General features: G+C 39.7%; 1 protein-coding gene across 5 annotated transcripts in view; it reads right to left on the minus strand.

The window, feature by feature from the left end:
- EML6 (EMAP like 6) overlaps positions 1–23,276 on the minus strand; it is a 291,851-nt gene that overhangs the window by 159,890 nt on the left and 108,685 nt on the right. For all 5 annotated transcript variants that reach the window (XM_045979779.1, XM_045979778.1, XM_045979777.1 and 2 more), the window contains exons 2-4: positions 11,799–11,958; positions 7,694–7,792; positions 4,382–4,450 (exon numbers count right to left, since the gene is read on the minus strand). In XM_045979779.1, the coding sequence (XP_045835735.1) occupies positions 4,382–4,450; positions 7,694–7,792; positions 11,799–11,958 (328 nt within the window). The remainder of the gene's footprint in view (positions 1–4,381; positions 4,451–7,693; positions 7,793–11,798; positions 11,959–23,276) is intronic.

Consider the following 23,276-nt stretch of genomic DNA (forward strand, 5'->3'; position numbering starts at 1 on the left):
AGAGACTGAAGTTAAATCTTATCTGTGCCACCATATTTGTGAACCCAGGAGAAGGGAAAAAAATTAACATTATTGTGCCATTACTCACTCCATACCCTGTTTAATGTAACTCTTAATAAATTCAGATGGTAGTGATCGACAACCCTCTAGGGTTTTTTGTTTGTTTGTTTTAAGATTTTATTTATTTATTTGACAGAGAGAAACACAGCGAGAGAGGGAACACAAGCAGGTGGAGAAGGAGAGGGAGAAGTAGGCTTCCTGCTGAGCAGGGAGCCTGAGGCGGGCCTTGATCCCACAACCGTGGGATCATGGCCTTAGTCTAAGCTTAACGACGGAGCCACCCAAGTACCCCTTGTTTTTTGTCTGTTTGGTTTTTTTTTTTTAGAGAATTTCAGCCTCAGGGAGATTAAGTAGTTTTCCTAGAGTAAAGGAGAAGGAGGTAACAAAGACTGGAAGTCAAATAGCCTTCTAAATTTTGGCTTCCACACTGTAGGACATGCAGCTTGGATGACGGCCCCGGGGTCAGAGTCCCAGACTTCTAGAGAGCCATCAGAGCCAACTGGAAACCAGGCTTATAATGAGCTCACATAATTCTTTGATTGTGGATTAAGAGAACAATTCAGTGTCTTTGCAATTTGTTAGACTGATCAGAAACTCACGTTGGCAGATACATTTATCTTTGATTAATACAAACTGTAAAGGGAATTACTATTTAATGGCTATTTTCTGACCAAAATTTTTCAAAATCCTGGTTTCCTGAGAACATTAGAAAAGAGGGTCTTCAATGATGAAAACACTGATAATCTTTGAATATATGATGGGCTAAGGACTTTCTGCTCCCAAGTGCCAAGATTCTATGGGTGACCAATGCCTCCCCATTAACTCATTACTGAAGTGCAATCCCTCCCCTCCTTTGGGTAATGCTGTTTTCCAAGCTCTCCCTACCAAACTTACCTACCCACCAAGGCTCAGCTCAAATACCTTTCTAAACCGCTTCTAAATATCCTTTCTAAACCGCTTAACATTCCTCTAGCCAGTTGGGATCTCTCCTTTATCACTAGAGAATTTTGGTTTTGCCTCTCTTTATAAATTGTGCTGTTTTAATGTTTCAATTGCTATACGTCAAGTAAATTGTAAGTAGGATCAGTTTTTAGTCTTCACATGATAGAAACACAACTAATGTTATCAAATTTAATAAGTCTTTCAGGTGGACTACATAAAAGAATGAAGGACCCTCCAACTTCTTCCAAAGCAAAAAGTCCCTGTATGTGAGCAAACATATTCTCAGGTTTTTGCACAAGGATAACAAAATGTTAATGAAGCCTTAAGGTACTGGTAGGACACTTGATACCTTTGAGTAACAGAGCATATAGCTTTATCTTTTTGTTTAGTTTTTTCATTACTTTTTTATTTTGGAAATATGTTATTATAAAATAATTTTAAAAAGAAAGAAAAAATTAATCATCAGCTCATGTACCTAGCATTAACTGTTTAACATTTTAGGATATCTTTCCAGTTTACTTCCTACACAAAAACATAGATTACTTCACTACTTGTGATCCCTGTCTTCAAATAAATAAATAAAATCTTAAAAAAAAAAGATTACTTCTAAAGTAAAAAGAAAAAAAAAATCAAAGCAACAAATTTACCACAACCAGTAGACTGTAAATAAATATTGCCTATTTCCTAATAACATTAAAAAAAATCATCTAAACCATGACTTGTAATGATTGCACAGTATTTCTCCCTATGGATATACCATATTTTATTTAACCACCTGGGGGCAGTTAGGTGGCTTCAGGTCTTCTTTTGTCTGGTTTTATTTGCTTTTGGTAAATTATTCAACAATGAACCCATCCTTGGTTCATACTACTGATGATTTCCTTGAGATAAATTCCAAGATATGAAATTACTGGTTGTGCTCTCTTTGACAGCACACGTACTAACACTGGAAAGAAATTACTGGCTAAGAGGACACCAACATTTCTAAAGCTACTGATAGATATTACTGAATTTCTGGACAGAAAGTCCAGAAATATTCATTTCTGCTACTCATCTACCCCTCCACCACCAAGGTTTGAAAGCGTTCATTCACTTTGCCAACACTTGGTATATCTTAATCATAATTTTGATGGATTAAAAATAAGAATGTTAGGGGATCCTGGGTGGCTTAGTGGGTTAAAGCCTCTGCCTTCGGCTCAGGTCATGATCCCGGGGTCCTGGGATCGAGCCCCACATTGGGATCTCTGCTGGGCGGGGAGCCTGCTTCTCCCTCTGTCTCTGCCTGCCTCTCTGCCTACTTGTGGTCTCTGTCAAATAAATAAATCAATAAATCTTAAAAAAAAAAAAAAAGATTTAAAAGTAAGAATGTTATTTTAAAATTTCCATTCCTGGGGCGCCTGAGTGACTCAGTGGGTTAAAGCCTCTGCCTTCGGCTCAGGTCATGATCCCGGGGTCCTGGGATCGAGCCCCGCATTGGGCGCTCTGCTCTGCAGGGAGCTGGCTTCCCCCTCTTTCTCCACCTGCCTCTCTGCCTACTTGTGGTCTCTGTCAAATAAATAAATAAAATCTTTTTTAAAAAATTCTCCTTATTAACGAGGTTTAGACTTTTATGTATCTATTAATCAACAGTGTTTCTGTTTTTGTCAAGTATACATGTCCTTTGTCCATTGTACAGGTTTGTTGGAGGTCTTGACATTTCAAGGACAAACCCAAATTCTATCTACCGTGCTTGTGGCTTATGCTTTGCTCTATTGTGGCTTGCCTCTTTTGTTTCTTAGGGGTTGGTGGTAGGTAGACAGAATGTTTTAATGTTTATATAATTGAATCTATAATGTTATACTTTATGGTTTCTTACTTTGCTTTTATATTCAGAAAGGCCTTTCACCTACTTGAGAGCAGTTCAGCATTTACTTAGATATTCTTCTAGTTGTTTTATAGTTTTTAAACATGTAACTCCTAGATTCACAAAGAATTTATTCTAATGTATCATATGAAGTAATAATATATCACGTTTCCCCCCCAAATAGTTAACAAGCTGTGCTAGGGCCCACTGGTTAAGATACTATTCTAAATTATTATCCCTTTTAAAGTCTATTTCTCAGCTTTGTTTTTTGGTGTGTTGTTGTTCTTATACATCCTTATCCCAGTCTGATACATTTTAATTATTTTAATTTCATAATATGCGTAGTGCACTTTCCTCTTCATTATCCTCTTTTTATCCAAGTTCTTGATTCTCATTTTTTATCCTTTCAGACTAACTTAGAATAACTGAAAAGGAAATGTCAGACAATAGTATAAAAAACTTATAGAGATTTTAACTGACCTTGTACTGAATGTAACTGAAATGATGTTTTTGTAATTTTTAGATGTTGTGTCCAGAAGCGGCCTCTCCATTTGTTCAAGCCTTTTTAAAAATATTCCTCTGTAAAGTTTTGTAATATTCTTGCATCCCTCATTATATTTATTTCTGAGCATTTGATCACTGTCCCTAACTAAGAAGTAGGAACTATGGGGAGGATCATAAAAAACTAGATTCAAAGGAGAATGAAAGGACTGGGAAACCGGAGGAGTTCGTTGGGGGAATAATACAGGTACCTACTCTGTTCAGACAAAAATGTAACATTTTTGTACCAGCGAGATCCACACAGGCTGAAGTCAAGCAAGTAATCCTTACATTTCTTTCAGTTATGAACTTTAACTTCTATTAACTACAAACCTGTAGACAGAAGATCCTGGGGGCGTATCCCAGGGTCCAGTAGAAATTTTTGCTATATCAGAGCAAAGAAAGTTAATGGTGTTGACTTTGCTCCCTGTTTAACAAAAGAAGAAAGAAGCAAATAGCCAAAGGCAGGTCCTGAGCCACTTGCAGTAATTCAGTCTGTGTAGTCTAGGGGAAGACAGGGACATTTAAAAACCAATGACCCAGGTAGGTTTGTACTATGTATCCCTCTATTTCTAATTCCAAACCAACAAGGCACCTTCCTTCTAAAAGAACATATACCAACATGACAATTTTGATATGCAGTACGTGTAAACTTTCATCAAAATGTAAAAACGTAATTCACAGTACTAAAACCAGAACCTTTTTAAAACGTGCAATCCTTAAAAGTACTCTGAGTATTCAGTTTAGCATTTAATTAACACGAAGTTTTCTCTTCAGCTGCCTCCTGGACACTCCCCTTGATGGTCCCTGCTCTGTAGTTCTCAAAGAGCCCCATCAGCTGAGGTCAACTTGCTTCATAATCAAAGAAGCAGGTAAAAGGGCTCCAAATTTAAGATAAATAAAGCTGAGCCATTTCTCAACACCCAATTATACATATAAGCACCTTAAATTCTTTTCATACAAGTTACCCCAAATTTTTTTAAATAACTACTTTACCTTTATATGTTTAACTCCACAGCTAACCACTCTGTTTGGCTGATATGGATCCCAGGAAATATCAAAAATCTGTTCAAAAAAATTAAAAATTGCTATGTTGGTCAATTGTGTGTTTTTGCTTTCTTTCAAATATCAGTTCAACCACTAAGACTTCATCCTAACACTAGGACACAACGTTACCTGCATAGACTGAACAATGGGGATTTGGCTTGGTGATGGGTCAGGAGTGGCTAACACATGTTTTATTGCCTCACATCTACTTACGTTAGGCCTGAATAAAGAATAATTAACCATAATCCATGAGACACACTGGTGTCATGTTTTTAACTTGGTCCATTGAGATGACTTAGAATAATTTTTTTGATCAAATTTTCTATACCTTTACACAATGATAATAAAATACTTTTGAGATAGCTTTATAATAAAAACAGAGTTACAAAGTGTTTCTTTTAAGTAGGAAGATGTTTAATAGTCAAATGCAATTCAATGTGGCCAACACTTTCTCATAATCATAGAAGTTAATATTCATAAACATAAGGCAGAGGCATTTATTTGGCACCTAACTTAGCTCACCTAAAATAGTCCTTTAGCCTTTCATTTTAATCTGATCCAAGATACTATTTTATTTTCAGTTTTCCAAGAAACTGAAAACATGTCCACTAATACTACTTGCCATTCTTTTTTTTTTTTTTTTAAGATTTATTTATTTGACAGATAGAGATTACAAGTAGGCAGAGAGGCAGGCAGAGAGAGAGAGAGGAGGAAGCAGGCTCCCAGCCAAGCAGAGAGCCCGACGCGGGGCTCGATCCCAGGACCCTGGGATCATGACCTGAGCTGAAGGCAGAGGCTTTAACCCGCTGAGCCACCCAGGCGCCCCACTACTTGCCATTCTTTAAGAAAAGCAACCAGTTTGCCAGCAGTTTTGCATTTTGGGAACAAGAAAGAGAAGACTGTGTCAACCTTAGGGTCAGATCACCCACGGTAATTGCTCAGAGTGCATAGTTCACCAGCCCAGCTGAAAGATTCTGACTTTGTGGGTCTGAAACTGGGCCCAGGCAGCTGCATTCTTAAGCAGACCCCAAGAGAGTCTTGGGCAGTCAGCCCACGGACCACATTCTGTGAAGCTCTAATAGAACGAGTAATTGTCAGCGCTAGAATCTGAATCAATTCAGATGGAGAAAGAGCTTAGGCTGCTAATTTCTGATCACATATAAAGGAGAAATATGGACTAATCATCAGAGAGAAAAGGAGGACATATAATCCTCAGTTAGGTAGAAAGGAGCAATTATAGACCACAGAAAAAGCACTGAAGAAAGTACTTGGTCCAAGTACCAAGTTCCAATGAGGCCCATTTTATCTATGCAACCTCAGGCTAGTCTTAGCATCTCTAAAATAAATAACGTCACTTCAGTTCTGTTATGAGGTCAACTAAGATAATATATGTACAATCATTTTGCAGGCTATAAAGCACTCATTACGTAAATGAGTGCTAGGGATTAAGTATTTTAGCCACTGAAATAATCTTGAAGATAATCATTTGCTCATAAGGAGCCAGTAATAATTCATATTGGCACTAGTAATAAAGACTAAAACTGATAGAAATTATGGAGTCTGGGGGGCGCCTGGGTGGCTTAGTGGGTTAAAGCCTCTGCCCTTGGCTCAGTTCATGATCCCAGGGTTCTGGGATGGAGCCCCGTGTCTGGCTCTCTGCTCAGTGGGGAGCCTGCTTCCCCTCCTCTCTCTCTGCCTGCCTCTCTGCCTACTTGTGATCTCCATTTGTCAAATAAATAAAAAAATCTTTAAAAAAAAATTATGGAGTCTGGGAGAACAGTGTTCTAAAAGAACAGTATTTCATTACAACATTCTAGGCTCTTAAAATAAAAGAGTTTGCACTAGAATAGTACTACACATTTCATAATCTACTAAGTGGGAAGTGTAAAATACATGAAATAGTAAGAATTTCACATATTGATCTAGTCTAATCCAACTTACTTTATAAGATATGATGGGATTATCACATAAACAGAAACAGTGATATCCAAAATGTGAGTACCACAAATATTTTCAACCTGTTCATTAAGTACTAAGTTAATGCCAATTAATTACCAATAAGTTAATAACCTGGGAGTAGAGCTCAAGCAATACTACACTGTAAAACCTCCCTAGGGAATTCTTATGTGTGGCCAACAGTAGGAACCATTGGGACCAGAAGGGTGTCAGGCCTCTTCCAACACCAAAGTTCAACGGTTGGTCATTCCTGAACTTTGAGAACTTAATCCTTGAGTATAATTTACCCAAATGTGCAGCAACAACTATGGGGTCATCTTAAAACCATGATTCTCCATCGATGAATGAAGAAAAAAATTTAGAGCTCAAACTAAGGAAGAGACAGTGAATTTAATATCTAATTTGGGCCTCATGGACACTGACATTAAGGAAACAAAATACAACACTAGCAATCAATGTAAGATTGATAAAATAGTCATGCAAATTCACTTTTTTCCTGAAATTAGAAAATCGAGACAAAAAAAGTGGTCAAATTATTTTAATTATGCAAGACAATGGAGAAATAGATTTCTGACCTGCTTCATATCCTGCTATGACTATATGTCATATACCATATGACTATATGGTATTATTTCTGATCACACTGAAATCAATATGATGACAAGCAGGCCACAGTTTATATTCAAGATTCTCAAAATAAAAAAGAATCCCAAAGTTGCCATTACATTCTTTTGAAGTTAAAATTTATACACTGTGGGGTAGCTGGGAGGCTCAACTGGTTAAGTTGTTAAAACTGTCTGCTTTCTGATCAGGTCATAACCCCAGGGTTGGCTCCTTGCTTAGCTGGGAATCTGCTTTTCCTCTGCCCCGCCCCCACTTGTGCATGCACTCTCTCTGTCTGAAATAAATAAATCTTTAAAATAAAATAAACTATACACTTGAAACACATTTTGTGAATACTAACAACTTCCATTTCTAAACGAATACAACGAAACTTTACATATAATCTCAAATTCAATTCTATTTTGATTTTATCACAATGTTAAATGCCAGTATCAAAAATTTTCTTTACCTATGAAAAGTAGTAACAATTTAAAGAAAACATCAGATCATCAGAAGAGATAATGCTGACATAGTTATTAATCATACATTAATTCTTTTAAAGACAGTTTTTGGGTTGAATATGTAGAAAAAGTCTTTATATGGAAAGTTTACTTTTAAAAATGGGACAACTCTGGGAAGCTACTTCACAATTCCCTCACACTTAGGAAAACCGCATGGTTCAATCCAACGAGCTCTTCTTACCCGGTCCGAGTGGCCGGTGGCAGAGGCCAGAAGTTTTCCCTTCCTCCAGTCCCAAATGCAGACTGTGTTTTTGGCATCCAATCCCACAGAGGCCAAACGCTAAGAATAAGAACAATAATTTAATAGCTGAAATTGTTGGGGACATTTCTTATTATCCCTCACTTCTTTCAACAAATGGTCACTGATGACCTACTCTGGGCCAACCACTGAACATCTGCAAAAAAATGATTTCTCAAAATCCATCTTAAGTCCACAACTAAAGATATCGCAGACGACTTCTATTAGCACATACTGAAATTTCAAAAACATCAAAGCTACAACTCATTCGTCGCAAAGCCTCTGATTTAACTAGTTGATATCAGAGGAACACAGCTTGAAGGCAAGATTCAACATTTTTTTTCAAAATTTTTAATTTTTAAATTTAAAATATTAATGTGAGAGTAAAGACAGTCTAGGATTCTATAGACTAAAAGTCTTGCCAAACTACTTCAATGAAAGGATTTGACGAGCACATGGGGAAGGAAACTCCTAATGAACATTACATTCATTCTTAACTTTCTTAGTTCCATAAACATTTCAGGTGACACATTGGTAAAAGTAATCTGGTACTTCATCTTCTAGCCTAAATTCTTTGGGTTTATTATCAGAACTTGTTCTCAAGGGAAAAGAAAATTTAACACATTTAAATATACACAAAATCAAAAGTATCCAAACATTTTTAGAAACACCTCAGAGGGAGGTTCTAGCAGGATGGCCCCGCCTACAGAAACTGCACTGTGTAAAGCAGAGAGGCCTGGACTGCGTGTAAGTCGATTTGACTTCTCTTTTGACTTGTGAGGAGCCAGATCTAAGACCTTGCAAAATTAATTAACTTCATTAAATTACATTTTCCTCATTTGTAAAATGAACACAAAATATGTGTTAGATCTATCTTACAGGATTATTGTATGGATTGGTGAAATAAGCCAAAGGGTTTTGAAAGTATAGTATCACCCAAGTAATAAGAGTATCTGAGCTTCTGTATTTCACTCAATATGTTTGAGTGTGTGTGTGTGCATATAAGTGGAATGATAGTCACATATGGCTAAATGCAAATGTGTTATGCAGGGATTATTCAGTATCCTTCAGTAAAGATGGCATCGATCAATAATGTTTAGTATAAAAAATACATAGTTGGAACTTTAAAAATGTGCCCTTAAGAAAGGGGGTCTTTCTTGGTTTTTTTCTTTGCTGTAAGTTTTAATAGAGCATCCCAGCAATGGAAAATATAATATGTGGTTGCATTTTTGTCCATATAAGAAAAATCTGAAGTGTGTGAATTCCATTTAGCTTTTTTTTTTTTGTAATACGCATGGGTACTAAAGTAAAACCCGATTGAAAAAAGCCCAAAGTAACCTACTTTATTCATCTGTAGTGACAGGCCCCATGGCTATCTAAAAAGCATTTCTATTGCCTTTTGTTGTTTGAGAGGTGATGGGCCATTTGTCATTTTCTAAATATCACTCGATTCCAGTGAACTCTGTCCAGGGAATAAGGCAGACCCGAAGCAATAGGCATCAAAAAGCCAGGAAATCCATCACGACCAGCAAATAGGTTATTTTTCTCAGCTGACAGTTAAGTACCATGCAGTCCACCCCGACCCTCACCCTTCCAAATGGAACCTAAGAGAGAACAGCTAAAATTTTAACACAAACTAACAAAGAACTCAACATTAAATCTGGATTTCCTTTGCTGCATTACATTTTTCCTGTGATGCTTCTGAATTCTGATACGTTTGCTAGAAAACCAAAATCAGAGAATGTGCATATAGGTACTCATCTGAGCATATGTTTACACTTGTACACACTCAGACATTCATCAATTTAGTCAGGAAGTCACTAACTGCAAATCTCAACAAATGGGACTACCCCGCTTTCTCCATAGACATGGAATCACAGTGGACTAACCTGGGTGAGATTACAGAGTAGTTAAATCAAAAACTATGTATGCCAGGGGTCTACATATGTACTGAATCTAATTAATGATCACTACCCTCTCAAAACATTAGGAAACACTATATAAATGTAACTGTTTGAAAAGGGACTCAAACCAGCTCAAGTCCTATAATCGATTCAAACTGCCCCAAACTCTCAGGCTAGTCAAGCCTCAGAATAATTGCACAGGTCTTTCCACAGCATGCCCCTACAGAATTAACTCTGAAATTTGCCTAAAATTGGATTGAAAAAAATTAATTGGCAGATACACGAGGAAGGGTGGCCCAGGATCACAGAAAAGGCTGGGGAAAAGGCACAGCCTTTGTGAGGAGGTGAAGGCAGTACCAGTCAGGAATCCTCCCTGGGTGTGTGGACTGTCTTTTCTGTAACACAGGTTGAAAACGGACATGTAACTGTCCTCTGTAACATTAACAAATCTTTTCTGCCAACGGCTGCTGGAAGTCAAAGGCAAGAAGCAAAGCTTGGTCCTGGGAAGGCTTCAGGAAGTGTGTCCTTTGAAGACCTTTGAATGTCTTGGAAGAATGAATCACTTTAAGTGGCAAGGAGGGTGAGTAGGGCACTTAAGGTGGAGAAACAGTATGAGGGAGGGGCTGGAGGAACAAACGTGCAAGGTCTGGGAGAGGAATCTCATGGATGTGTCGAGTGTGACTGCAAGGAGATAAAGCCTAGAATACCTAGCCACAAAGTGTGGACTTCATTCATGGAGTTCTCCAAGCTTTTGGCGTTTTTTAAGTAATGCTTTCACTACTCTGTGACCCAGCAATCGCACTACTGGGTATTTACCCAAAGATACAAATGTAGTGATCTGAAGGGGCACCTGCACCCCAGTGTTTATAGCAGCACTGTCCACAATAGCCAAACTGTGTAAAGAGCCCAGAAGTCCATCAGCAGATGAATGGATAAAGAAGATGTGATGTGTGTGTGTGTGTGTGTGTGTGTGTATATATATATATATATATATATATATATATCATGGAGTATTACTCAGCCATCAAAAAAAAAAAAAAAGAAATCTTGCCATTTGCAATGACCTGGATGGAATTAGAGGGTATTATGCTAAGGGAAATCAGTCAGTCAGAAAAAGACAATTATCATATGACCTCACTGATATGTAAAATTTAAGAAACAAGGCAGATGATCAGAGAGGAAGACTGGAAAAAAATGTAACAAGCCGAAACCAAAGATGGAGACAAACTGTAAGAGACTCTTAATCTCAGGAAACAAACTGAGGGCTGTTGGAAGGGAGGTGGGTGAGGGGATGGGGTGAATGGGTGCTGGACAACGGGGAGGATATGTGTTGTGGTGAGTACCGGGTGTTGTGTAAGACTGATGAATCACAGACCCGTACCCCCGAAACAAATAATACATTATATGTTAATTTTTTAAAAAAGAATAATTAAAATCCATAATTAAAAAAAATAATGCTCTCACAATATTTTCAGTTGGTGAAATGTTTAAGCAAGCAACCAATGGTGTGGAGACCAGTTAGAGGTTGTTTCAACTGTCAGGCAGGCCACGGATTTGGAACATAAAGGACAGTGGCAGAGAATGGGTAGGTGAGACTGTACGTGACCGTGACTGTAAAGATTGTCACAAACACACAGGACTCAGTGGCTACTTGAATTGCAGGGAATGGGTAGGGAGAAGCAGGAGTTAGAAGAGACTTCAAGGTAAAGAGTTAAAGAGAATCTTCTCAGTGAATTATGAGGAGGTGGTGCTATCCTCTAAAAGCAAAGGGAACCAAGGAGATGCTCAGGGCTTGAAGTCTATGAAAAAGGTTTGGTCCAGCTCTGATTCCAAATTTAGGAAGCTAAATGGAAGACGAAGTGGAATTGCGGAGTCACGATGGATCTGATCAACTTGAGTCCACTGCTTCCTTCTGTAGGCTTTTCAACCAATAAGGAGACCGAGGGAAACAAAGCTGGGGCCCACCCAGAGCTGGATGTCAGAGCAACAGCTGGAAGGGATCTAACAAGGGAGGATTCTAGGAGGTGGACAAGGGGAGGCAGCAAGATTCGTAGACCTTTTGAGCCTGTAAGCTATGTGCACTGTAATTCAAGGTGACTTGTGAGACATCATTAAAGAAAACAGAAATGGAAAAAGATACACACCTGTCCATCTGAGTCGAAAGCCAGGCAGGCGACTCCATGGGTATGGACATCTTTAAGAATAGATACAGTCTGGACATTATAGGAATCCCATACACATATATACGGCTCCTTCCCAACTTGGCCAGTTGCAACGAGAGTTTTATCTGGGTGTAAGGCAAGGCTGAGAAAGAAAAAAAAACAACAACCCTTTTTTCATATCCTCCTGAACAAAGTTAAGGAAAATATAGTTTTTTTAAAATCCACATTTCTTTCTCATTTCAATCAAACAAGAGAATCTCAAAGAGAAAGAGTCTGAACTGTCCTCAAAGTGATAAATTACCTGGCTGGTCTAATGGAAATGTTGAATAGCAAAAGAGGCTTAGCACAGTTTAACAATAATTTCATCTGATCTTACCCATTTGGTTACCTTAAAAATAAGACACTATTAGGATCATAATTTTATGCTTAGAAAACCTATGTGGTTCTATAATTGCTTTATGTCAGGATATTTACCTACTGACTTTGAAAATATTACTCAGCTTTTTCATGGTAGCTTTTCACTTTAATTTGGAAAAAAAGAAAAAAGCTGTTGCTAGGAGAAAGTGTGCTTCTCAGAATTAATTAAACCTGCTTGCACAAGCTCCGGGTGCCATCCTCATTAGGATTTCAAAGCACGGAGGGGTCTCAGAGTCAAGTACTGTTTCTGTGTCTGTTGCCATAGATTATGTATTTTAAAGGAAAATATCTATTTTACAGAAATCACTAACACCAAAAGAACCACAAATTACCATGCTTGTGGTTTATTTAACATTATTCCTCTACAGTCCAATCAAAATAAAACTTTGTCAAATACCAACTAGAATTTCAGGGAGTCTGGAGCCAGTCAAGAGGAAGAAAGGTTATTATTGTTATTCCTAGATGAGCAATTACTCTACTGTCTTAAAACCATTGTGTAAAGAAGTCGTGCTTTTCTAAAAATAGGTGTTGAGAATTTTTTTTAAAAAATTACCTATTAAATTACCTATATGAAAAAACTAGCAGATGACCGTTTACACAATAAAAGAATTTTCTTTTCTGATTTCAACATTTACACAATTGACTTTTTTTTTCCTTTTCAACTTTCAGCATGATTTTAATACAAATATATGCTCTATAAGCAGCCCTGGATTGGCAGGGGCCTGCCCTTTACTACCTCTGGTTCTTGGGGTTTGTTCATCTCTTTGTCTCCCGTTCCTTATCTACAAAATGGAGTTACGACATAAAAGCAGACAATATACAGAACACAGAGCTTTCAGCACAACACGAGCTCAGAGTAAGCACTCAAAGCAAGTTTCATCACCAACGTTTGTGTAACTGGCATTTATATACAAGCAACACATGCATATTTCTGGATGCCGTGCGTCTTTCAAACAGAGATTACTTCTGCCGCTCTCCGGTCTACATGTGTGCTTCCCTCAAGTTCTGCAGCCACCAAGCTCCCGTGGCCATCCCCTTGAGCTGGTCCTCATCCTCGTCCCACTGAGCTCCCTTCTTGGGCCTCCCACCAAACCCAGTGCGGTCTTTTGCCCAGGACCCTTGAGTACCATCCCCTTTCCTCACCGAGGGCCTCCCCAGGCCCTTGTACCCTGGCGCCGCAGTGCGGCTTGTCTTGCAGGGTGCTCCCAGTGCCCCCACTGCACCAGTCCTCCCGCGCGGTACTACTCCCACACTGGAGCTCCGTTCCACAAGCACTCTCCTGCGCGGGCTGGTGCTTCGTTGGGGTTTGTTTGTTTTTTTTTTTTTTTTTCTTTTAAAACAAGGTGCAGGTGGCACCCGCAGGGCGCACTCTGCAGCTGGAGGGGAGAAGGTGTGAGAGTGGGGCCAGATGCAGGGGCAAGGAGAGGATGGGCTGGGAGGGACTGCGTGTCAGGGGCGGCTCGGAGGATCGCAAATCAAGCCCCAGGTGCTGCTGCCTAACACCTCTCGCCAGAAGAAGCGTGATCTAGCGGGATCTCGGTGAGTTCTGCGGGGGCGGTGCAGGAGTACGCGGATGAGGAACACCTGGGTGCTCCGAGTGCCAGAGGCCCCTCACGTGGAATGCCCCTGTAAGAAGTTTGGCTCGTATCACCTGTCAGGAAAACCTCAGTCCTCCGTGATGCCTCGTGCCCTTTCCCCTGACCCTCGGAATCACGGTGGGGCGCACTTTGGCTCAGGAGTCAGGCCAGGTGTTGGGATGGGCTCTGGCCCAAAGGCCATGCAGGGGCGGTACCGCCCGAGGCCAGAACCCGAGAGTGGAATGCACATAGCCCCAGCCGCAACTCTAGTCTGCGACCTTCTCAGAGGAAAGACTTGGACCTTGGCGTTTTCTGCAGCGGCCCAGGGCCCAATCCACCAATAAAGGTCCAAGGCCGCAGCAACTGGAATCCACGTTCACTGCACCTCCTCAGGGCCACTTGTTCCTCTGGGCAACAGCGAGTCGTCCAGAATTGTCCCAGGAGATCCCTGCTGCCGGTTCCTCAAGCCTCTCCCCTGAAGAACAGCCACAGAGCTTTGCTCGCCGTCTGTGACACAGCCCAACTGCCAGCGGCCTGAGATGGGTCAGCCAGCCTCTCCACCCCAGCCCCCTCTATCAGATGTTTCCCTGTGAGGATGGTCCGGGATGACCATGGGCCTCGGCACCGCCTGGGCAGGGTTGGGGCAGTGCAAGGTTTCCCAGGAAGGAAAACAAGGGTCTGGTAGGCTTCACGGCTTCTGATGTGTGGGGGAGTGAGCGCAGGTCCAGATGCAGAGGTTAGGGAGGAGATACCCTGGGAGGCACTGCGTGTCAGAGGCGACTCAAAGTGTGGGATCCGGCCCTAGGTGCTGTCTCTGCATAGGAAGGCCCACCCCCACAGATCTCAGTTCTACAGCCTTTAGAGGAGTCCTGGGATAAGAAACACCTGCGTGGTCAGAATCTGCGTCACCGTCTAACAAGGGCTTGCTGGAAAATATATCCTAGGGAATCTTTATACGGAGTACCAGAAAAAGGTAACACATATACAAGGGGCAAAGGGCATCCATGTATAAAGACAACACTCAAATTCAGTCTTGCAGACAGTAGCAGAAAACGAGATGGGTCAGGTAGGCCAGGGCAGCCTTATAAGCCCTTTTAAGCAGGCCAGGAAGTCAGGGCACGACTGCCAATTATTAGAGGACACGGCATGAACAGTTGCATATTTCAGTCAGGTAACTCCTGCAGCAGTGACGAAGTGGGAAGGACAGATGGGTGAGAAGTAATTAGAAGAGCCAAGGAGGCCAGCAAGGGGATGGGTGACAGGTAAGGAGTGGTAGGGCAGATGGAAAAAAAAGAGTCAAGAGATAACTTAAGGGAAAGAGAGAAAAACTGTTTGGATGCTGAAGGCTAAGGAAAAGCCTAAGCATGTCAAAGTTGCCTGAAGTTATTTGCTTGGGCAACTTTTAAACTCACAGAATTTGCAGCATTAGAATTAAAGCCTATGGGGCCTGATCCTGGGAAAAGATGGCCTCGCCCAATTTTTAGTGAGGAAACCAAGGAGATCCCTCAGGGTAGCACCATGCTCAGAGTCCCAAGGGCTATCGAGAAGAAGGTCTGACTAGAACACCACATGGTAGAGTAAGCAATAAAGTGCCCGCAGAAGAGGGAGCAAATGATGCCAACAATCATGGCTGCTGTATTGTCTCACCACACTGATGTGGGCAATAGGTTCTACGCAAGAACTGAAAAATAGAGAACGAGTGTTATCCCCCTAGATGGTCAGAGACACTATCAAGAGACATAAGTGAAAATTTGCCGGATCATAGCTTCTGTTTAAAAAGTTTGGCTGGGGCACCTGGGTGGCTCAGTTGGTTAAGCATCTGACTTTGGCTCAGGTCCTGATCCCAGGGTCCTGGGATTGAGCCCCACATCAGGCTCCCTGCTCATCGGGGAGTCTGCTTCTCCCTCTCCCTCTGCTTCTCACCCCAACTCTCTTTCTCTCTCAGATAAATAGATAAAATCTTTTTTAAAATGTTTGAAATATTTGGTAGATGCCTGGGGTCTGGAAGTACCCAGAATTTTAAAAAATTCACTCTTCCAGGCAGTTGTTCTTGCCGTCAGTTGAGGATGTCCAACGTTTCTTGCTTCCTTGAATAGGGTGGGGATGAAATAGACAGCTTTCAAGAAATCTTGAAAGAGGACTTCCAAATAACTTGCCAATCTAAACTACTCAATTAGTGGCCAGAAACATCCCAGTATGGATTTCAAATATTTTTACTCACATTATTGTTTTCCTTCACATCAAGTCTCATAATTGATCACATTCATTAAAAAGTTCACATTGGAAATTTTTTTTAAATTTTTGTCATAACTCCTTTTATGCTGTTCTTTACATCCTCTCTTCCCAGTGCATGATACCCACTGATCCAGATTCCACCTTTGCCATTTGAATATATTATCAGTTTTCTTGTTTCTCCTTTTGTAAGCCAAGACTCTCTGACCTCACCTCTCTGGCTTGTGTGCAACTTGATTGCTGAAAATGACTCATAATGTTTCTATTTACCCACGTCCATGTCAAGAAGAGAGAGAACAGAGAACAACCTTTATTCATTTTGCCATTTGTTACCTTCCCATCGGCTCCCCAGAAACGTCACTCCTTCCACCGGGATGATGGCATCTGTGTGTCTTTTAGAGCACAGCCAAGTGGAACTTCACTTTTGTTTTAAATTTGTCATATCATTTTGGGGTACCTGGGTGGCTCAGTTGGTTAAGCGACTGTCTTTGGCTCAGGTCATGATCCCAGAGTCCTGGGATCGAGCCCCACATCGGGCTCCCTGCTCAGCGGGGAGCCTGCTTCTCCCTCTTCCTCTGCCTGCTGCTCTGCCTGCTTGTGATCTCTATCTCTCTAATAAGTAAATAAAATCTTTAAAAAAAATTTTGTCATATCATTTCAACAGCACTCAGCACTCTTTAAACCTCATCAGAGACCAGAAGGAAAACCATCAAACTTTAATCTTCGGATTTGCAAGAGCATAATATACAAGGTGTCAGGAATGGGACAGTTGTAGAATCACTTCTACAAGAAGCAGGTTGGAAGTTCCCATCAAGGTATCTATTCCCTTCTTCCCACACCTCTGCCTTTAGGAACTCAAGAATTTCCAGAAAAGTTGTTTTAAGCAGGATCTGCTTTTGTCTAATCCCAAAACATCTTTGGAATTTTAGTTCAGAAGCACTCAAATCACAGATGTGGATATATGTATGTATTTTCCTCACATAAAACCAAATCCACCCCCCTGCTGCATACTGCAAAATTGTTCTTCCCTCCTTCCACAGAGGTGCCCTGAGCCTAAAAAGCTACCCTACAGTAATGCCTTTAGATGAGCCGACAGATTAAAGGAAGTTAGGTCCCCGTATCCGAAAAAGGGGCTGTCATGGAAAGAATCATACCTCTTGAATTCCTTCTGATAAGATCTCATTTATGAAATAGCCAACTATTGAGTACTTCCCAGGGAGAACATTACAGAAGTGGAAAGTGTTGTGTAATGGTGATTACACAACATATCTGTTCTACTCTGGGTCTCCCATCATCTTCACCATATCACAGTGTTGTAAGTCTTTCTGAGACTGGAAGTATTGGTCCTACTTACTTATATTGTAAGTCTAGCTGCTATCTGAGAGTCCATAAATCAAATCTCTTCTGTGTTCTTCTAAGAAAACTTGACCTTTGCAAATCTTGCAAATCATTATAGTTATAAAAGCAATGCCACAGGGGCGCCTGGGTGGCTCAGTCGTTTAAGCCGCCGCCTTCGGCTCAGGTCATGATCTCAGGGTCCTGGATCGAGTCCCACGTCCGGCTCTCTGCTCTGCAGGGAGCCTGCTTCCCTCTCACTCTCTCTGCCTGCCTCTTTGCCTACTTATGATCTCTCTCTCTCAAATAAATAAATAAAATCTTTAAAAAAAAAAAAGCAATGCCACAATATTAAAACTTTAAAAACTGGGGTGCCTGCGTGGCTCAGTGGGTTAAAGCCTCTGCCTTTGGCTCAGGTCGTGATCCCAGGGTCCTGGGATCGAGCCCCACATTGGGCTCTTTGCTCAGCAGGGAGCCTGCTTCCTCCTCTCTCTCTGCCTGCTTCTCTGTGATCTCCATCTGTCAAATAAATAAAATAAAAAATAAAACTTTAAAAACTGACTCCCTTTCACTGAAGGTCTCAAATCACTCAAGGTCCCAGTCCACACCTATAAAGTTGGTGAAAAGGTTGGTGTCATTCAATTTTTCCTTTGGTACTCAGTTTGTTGCATTGATAATATTATACACGCAGCAACAAAAAAAGGGATCAAGCTTTTAAAGAACTGCTTTTCTCTGTGTATATAAAAATCTGTTTCCCTTGGGAAATCCCATCTTCCGTTACCATAGCAATAGAAAGCACTGCAGAGGACTTTCATTACCCGATCCGGGAGAAGGAATTGATTTGTTTCTCCAGCATGCCAGGAGGGCGAAAGCATGTCTTTCTGATGTCAAATGAAATCAGGATGATTTCCAAATATGTTGCATGAGGAGATGAGAATTAATAGGGTCATGGAAAGAGGGAGCCTTGCTTATAAAGGTTAAACAGAAAACACTAATCAACATTAATCACTCTTAATTCCTGAAGGCTAAAAATTATATTTGAGTACTTGTTCCAAATGCAGCATTTAAAAAATGCTCATGATTCTGACTTCACTTTTTTTTAAGATTTTATTTTTAAGTAATCTCCAAACCCAACATGGGGCTTGAAGCTATAACCCCAAGATCAAGAGTTGCATGCTGTACTGACTGAAGCAGCCAAGAGGCCCTGACTTTACTTTTTTTTTTTTTTTTTTGGAAGATTAATGTATTTATTTGAGGGGGAGGTGCAGAGGAGAGAGAGAATCCTCAAGATGACTCCCTGCCAAGCACAGCACCCAACACAGGACATCAAGATCATGACCCAAGAAATCAAGAGTCTGACACCCAACTGACTGAGCCACCCAGGCACCCCTGCCCCCGATTTTACTTTTTAAAGCCTCGTTTCATTTTTGCCCAGGCTACTTCAGTGATTCAGTAATAGATTAATGTTATTATCTCTTCTTTAAAATAGTCTCACCAGGAAAGCATGAAACCTTTCTCTCTGCCTACCTTGAAGATAACATTAAAGAAATTTCCTAATGTTGGAGGCATAAATGCATCCATGTGATTGGGTTGAACTGTTTGAGGGCAGTGGGGAGACAGCTACCTTCTGGAGAGGGAGTAGCCAGCTTCAGTGGATGTGCACCAGAGGAAGAAAAGGCAAAGGAAGGCTTTATCTGAACACAGTAACCTGGAGGTAGCGCAGCCACCGATGGAGGTTGCTGTGCTCCAGTGTCTGTCCCCCAGGATGCCTTCAGCACTGGAGTGCCATCATTGGGACCATAATCTCATCTGACACCACAAAGAGGGAGGGCCCTGCCTTTCAGGTGGGCTTCGGCAGGATGAACGGAAGTGACAACATGGATAGACCACCAGTGGTCCATTGCCATGTTCCTGACCTGTGTGAGCCTGAGGGTACCCGTATGGTTGAGCACGGAAGTCCCTCAAGTTGGACTTCTCAACCACCTGGACGGGTGGTACATTTAATGGGAGTTAATGTGATTTAGAAAAATAAAGAGATGTAATATATCTTCCATGCTTAGTACCACCATACCTGTATTGGTATGGAAATATACTCTAGTAATGCTTTAATACCACGGAGAAGAGTGGGTAAGAGCATAGTGGTCTTGCTGCCTGGGACCAAAGTGTGCAGTGGCATGCTGAAGCCTGCTCAAACGGACCAGCAAGAGCTGCTACGTTTTAGCGATTTTCAGAATCAATGGTTAAACACAACCACTGTCGAATATTAAATTAGATAAACTTACAACGAAAAGAATATACACTAAAACTCATTATTTCCTAATGATTTTACTACATTTGACTATTATCTTAAGGCTATTTACCATTCTCCTCTCTCTCTGGTAGAAATACTATAGAATGATGGGTCAGTGCAAACCTCTTTTCAATCAATACTATCACATCAGTGGTTTTGAAATCAGCCATTGTGGTAGTTTCATCAAGGAAATCAACAAACACCACAAATAAATGCTTGATTTATTGTTTTGTTGGTTGTCTACACTTAAGACATAAAAAGATAAAATGCTAATAATGGAGAATAAACTTAAAAAGGTGTCATGTCTATAGCTGTTACACTGAGTCACACAAAAAAATTTAGAAAATATTCTGCCAATATTCAAAAAATATTATCCAGTTCAGCAGAGAAGTAACTCACATCATTGGCAAATGATTGAAGTTCTGAGATATGTCTTTGTTGTTTCACTTTTGTCTTAGTAATATAATTAAAAATACCAACGTTCATGTCAGAACTACACTCATTTGTCAATGATGTGAGAGACTTCTTTTCTGAACCACAGAGTAGTCAAGCATTCATTCCTCATCTGATTTTGTCAGATCATAGTTGAACTGCAACCAAAGTTTAGCCACAGATACATGAGTTCAACAAAAATCAATGAAAGCATTCTATGAGAATCGACTGGCTGTATGAAATTTACAGTAGAGTGCTATACTTTTCCATTATTTGTAAATTGTGTGCCACCCATCATTTACACCAGTAAAATTTATCACAAACCTTTGAGGGTATATGTATACATTTTTTTTTCTCTTGAAGAGCTCATTTTTAAACAGTCATCAGTACATCACTGAAGCGTATCTCCTCTACTTACTGGCACAAAATAGTTTCTCACAAATCATCTTCAGCAAATTACTTAACTTCTATGTGCTCCCCCCAAAACAAGAATAAAATAAGAATAATAACAGTACCTATTTGAAAGAAGGTAGGCATAATTGTGAGGGTTTAATAAATCTTAAATGATAGTAACTAAAACAGTAGTGCTTAAAACCTAGTGAGCACTATATAGGTATTGTTATTATTCATTAACTGCCACATGATAGAACCTGCTCCAAACAAACATATGAAAACCATCCTTCACTCCTGAGGATTGACATTCTAAGCCACGCAAACTCATCTCCATAGAGTTATTGTGAAATAACTCAAAATTTAAAAATAAGACTACCCTCTAAGAATTAAACTGTTAAGAACCACATGAAATGGACAAGATAGATTATCTAAAGAAGTTATACTAAGGAGGAAATATCCTAGGCAAGAACAGACTTTGGAAATCTAATTCAGTCATGACTGACAGTGAAAGAATTTGGACCCAACTACTGAAATCAATAAATCTGAGTAAAAATGTTAATAGAAGGGGAAGTTCTGGGTAAAGCCTTTACAGAACAGAGTCAGATTTAAGACAGTATAGTTTTGGTATAAGGATAGACGAAAGATCGATGGAACAGAATTGAGTCTAGAAATAGACCCAGGCTTATATGGTCAATTGATTTACAACAAAGGTGTTAAGGTAACTTAAAGAAGGAGGGATAGTTTTGGGGACAATTAGACATCCATATGGAGAAAACAAACCTCAACATTTACCTCTTGTCATCCACAAAAATTATCCCAAATGACCAGAGATCTCAGTATAAGAACTAAAAGTACACAACTGATAGAAAAACACATGGCCAAACATTTGTAACCTTTGAAAGACAATGTTTCTTAACACAAAACAAAAACACGAGCCATAAAAGAAGAAAAATGATAAACTAGACTTCTGTTCTTTGAAAGACACCATCAGGAAAAGGAAAACACAAGCCATGGACTGGTAAAGAAAACTCATAAAAGACTTTTGCCCTCAATACATAAAGAATGCTTAAATAGTAATAGTAAGAGGACAACCATAGTTAAAACATAGTTAAAATATGGCCAAAAGACTTGAACATTGTCAAAGACCACTATAATTAGAAAGACTGACATTCCAGGTGTTGCTGAAGATGTAGGGCAATTGGAATGTACATACCTTGCTGATGGGAGTGTAAAATAAGAAATCACTTTGGAAAGTATTTGGCAGTTTCTTATAAAGTTAAATATACACTTACTATATGATCTAGCAATTCCGTTCCTATTTACCTAACAGAAAAGACAAGTCTAAACAAAACATATATACAATTGTTCATAGTAACTTTATTTATAATAGCAAAAAACTATCAACAGGTGAATGGATAATGAAGTTATATACTCATACAATGGAATTGTTCTCAGAAATAACAAGGAATGAACTACTGATACACACATCAACATGGATAACTCAAAAAACATACTGAATGAAAGAATGGTAGAGTGCTAGTGGAATATTCACATCAATATCTTCACCATACAACAGTGGAAGCCTAGAGATATTATTCAAAATTGATGACTCCAGAAATAAAGGTATAAAAATACAACTTAAAGTTATGAAGGTAAATGTTAAGGGACTTGAAAATAATGAAATAACCCTTTGGGGAAGAGAAGGAAAGGAAAGTAAAAATAGTATATGTAAACTACATCCTCAAGTATCTTAGAAGCAAATCAATCATGAGTTGGACTCTAAAACAGATTAATTACAAAGTAACAATTAATCATACTGGTTTGAGATGTGGAGGTAAATACCAGGAACAAAAAACAAAAACCAAGCAAACAAACAAACACACAAAAACAACAGTCCTAAGAATCAAAATTGTTCTTTGGAAAGTAGACTGGGGATGGGAAAGGGTGGGGCAGGGGCAGTTTTTCATTATGTACAGCCTTCTGTAATCTTTGATTTGTGTATCTATATTGCTTTGATACAGATTAAAAAATTAAAGCAAATAAAAACAAAAAAAAAACAGTTACAGAGAAATAAAAATTGACTAACTTTTGCAAAAAAAGAATGTATCTGGTAATTTAGAAGTCTTCCATAGGCAGGAAATAGGATGGGATATCTGATGACTCTATCAGATTTATCAACCCCCAGATGTTCTCATCAAGTACAATTGTTACTGATAAAATGAATTTGATCAGCATGGCTTGTCTTACAATTCATTCTTTGAAAAAGGAGAACTACTGCCTTAAGACTATAACACAACAATTTGGTAATGAGAAGGTTCAGTAATGAGAGGGGTCTACATGAAACCCAGCTTTCTGGAGCTATTCATCTTGTTTTTTCCTCTTCAAGGAAGGAGCATGACTCAAGCATTGAGGGCTATATTTGGCAGAAGTCCTGTTAATTTAGGATAATTAAATATGCCAGTCATGTGTTTCAGTAAGGTCTGATTAAATACTTTAGAGAAGTCATTAGTGAATCCATCTGGTCTAGTGGCTTTGCCAGATGGCAAAATGTTACTACCTCTATCTGTTCTGCTCTTGGAATATTCTACTTCTGTTGTAAAGTAGCATGCAGTTATTTTCAGGGTAAGCCTTATTTGCTAGTTTATATTCTCAAGGGGTCTGGAAGGTGGACGGCAAGCCTCACAACTGTGTTAACACCATGTCAACTGAGCCACAGAGCTCAAGGCTGTATTCAATGGCCTCTTGTTCCACTGCTGAATTCTAAATAATATCATTGTTTTCATT

This window comes from Meles meles, chromosome 15, assembly GCF_922984935.1.
Source record: "Meles meles chromosome 15, mMelMel3.1 paternal haplotype, whole genome shotgun sequence".
NCBI lineage: Eukaryota > Metazoa > Chordata > Mammalia > Carnivora > Mustelidae > Meles > Meles meles.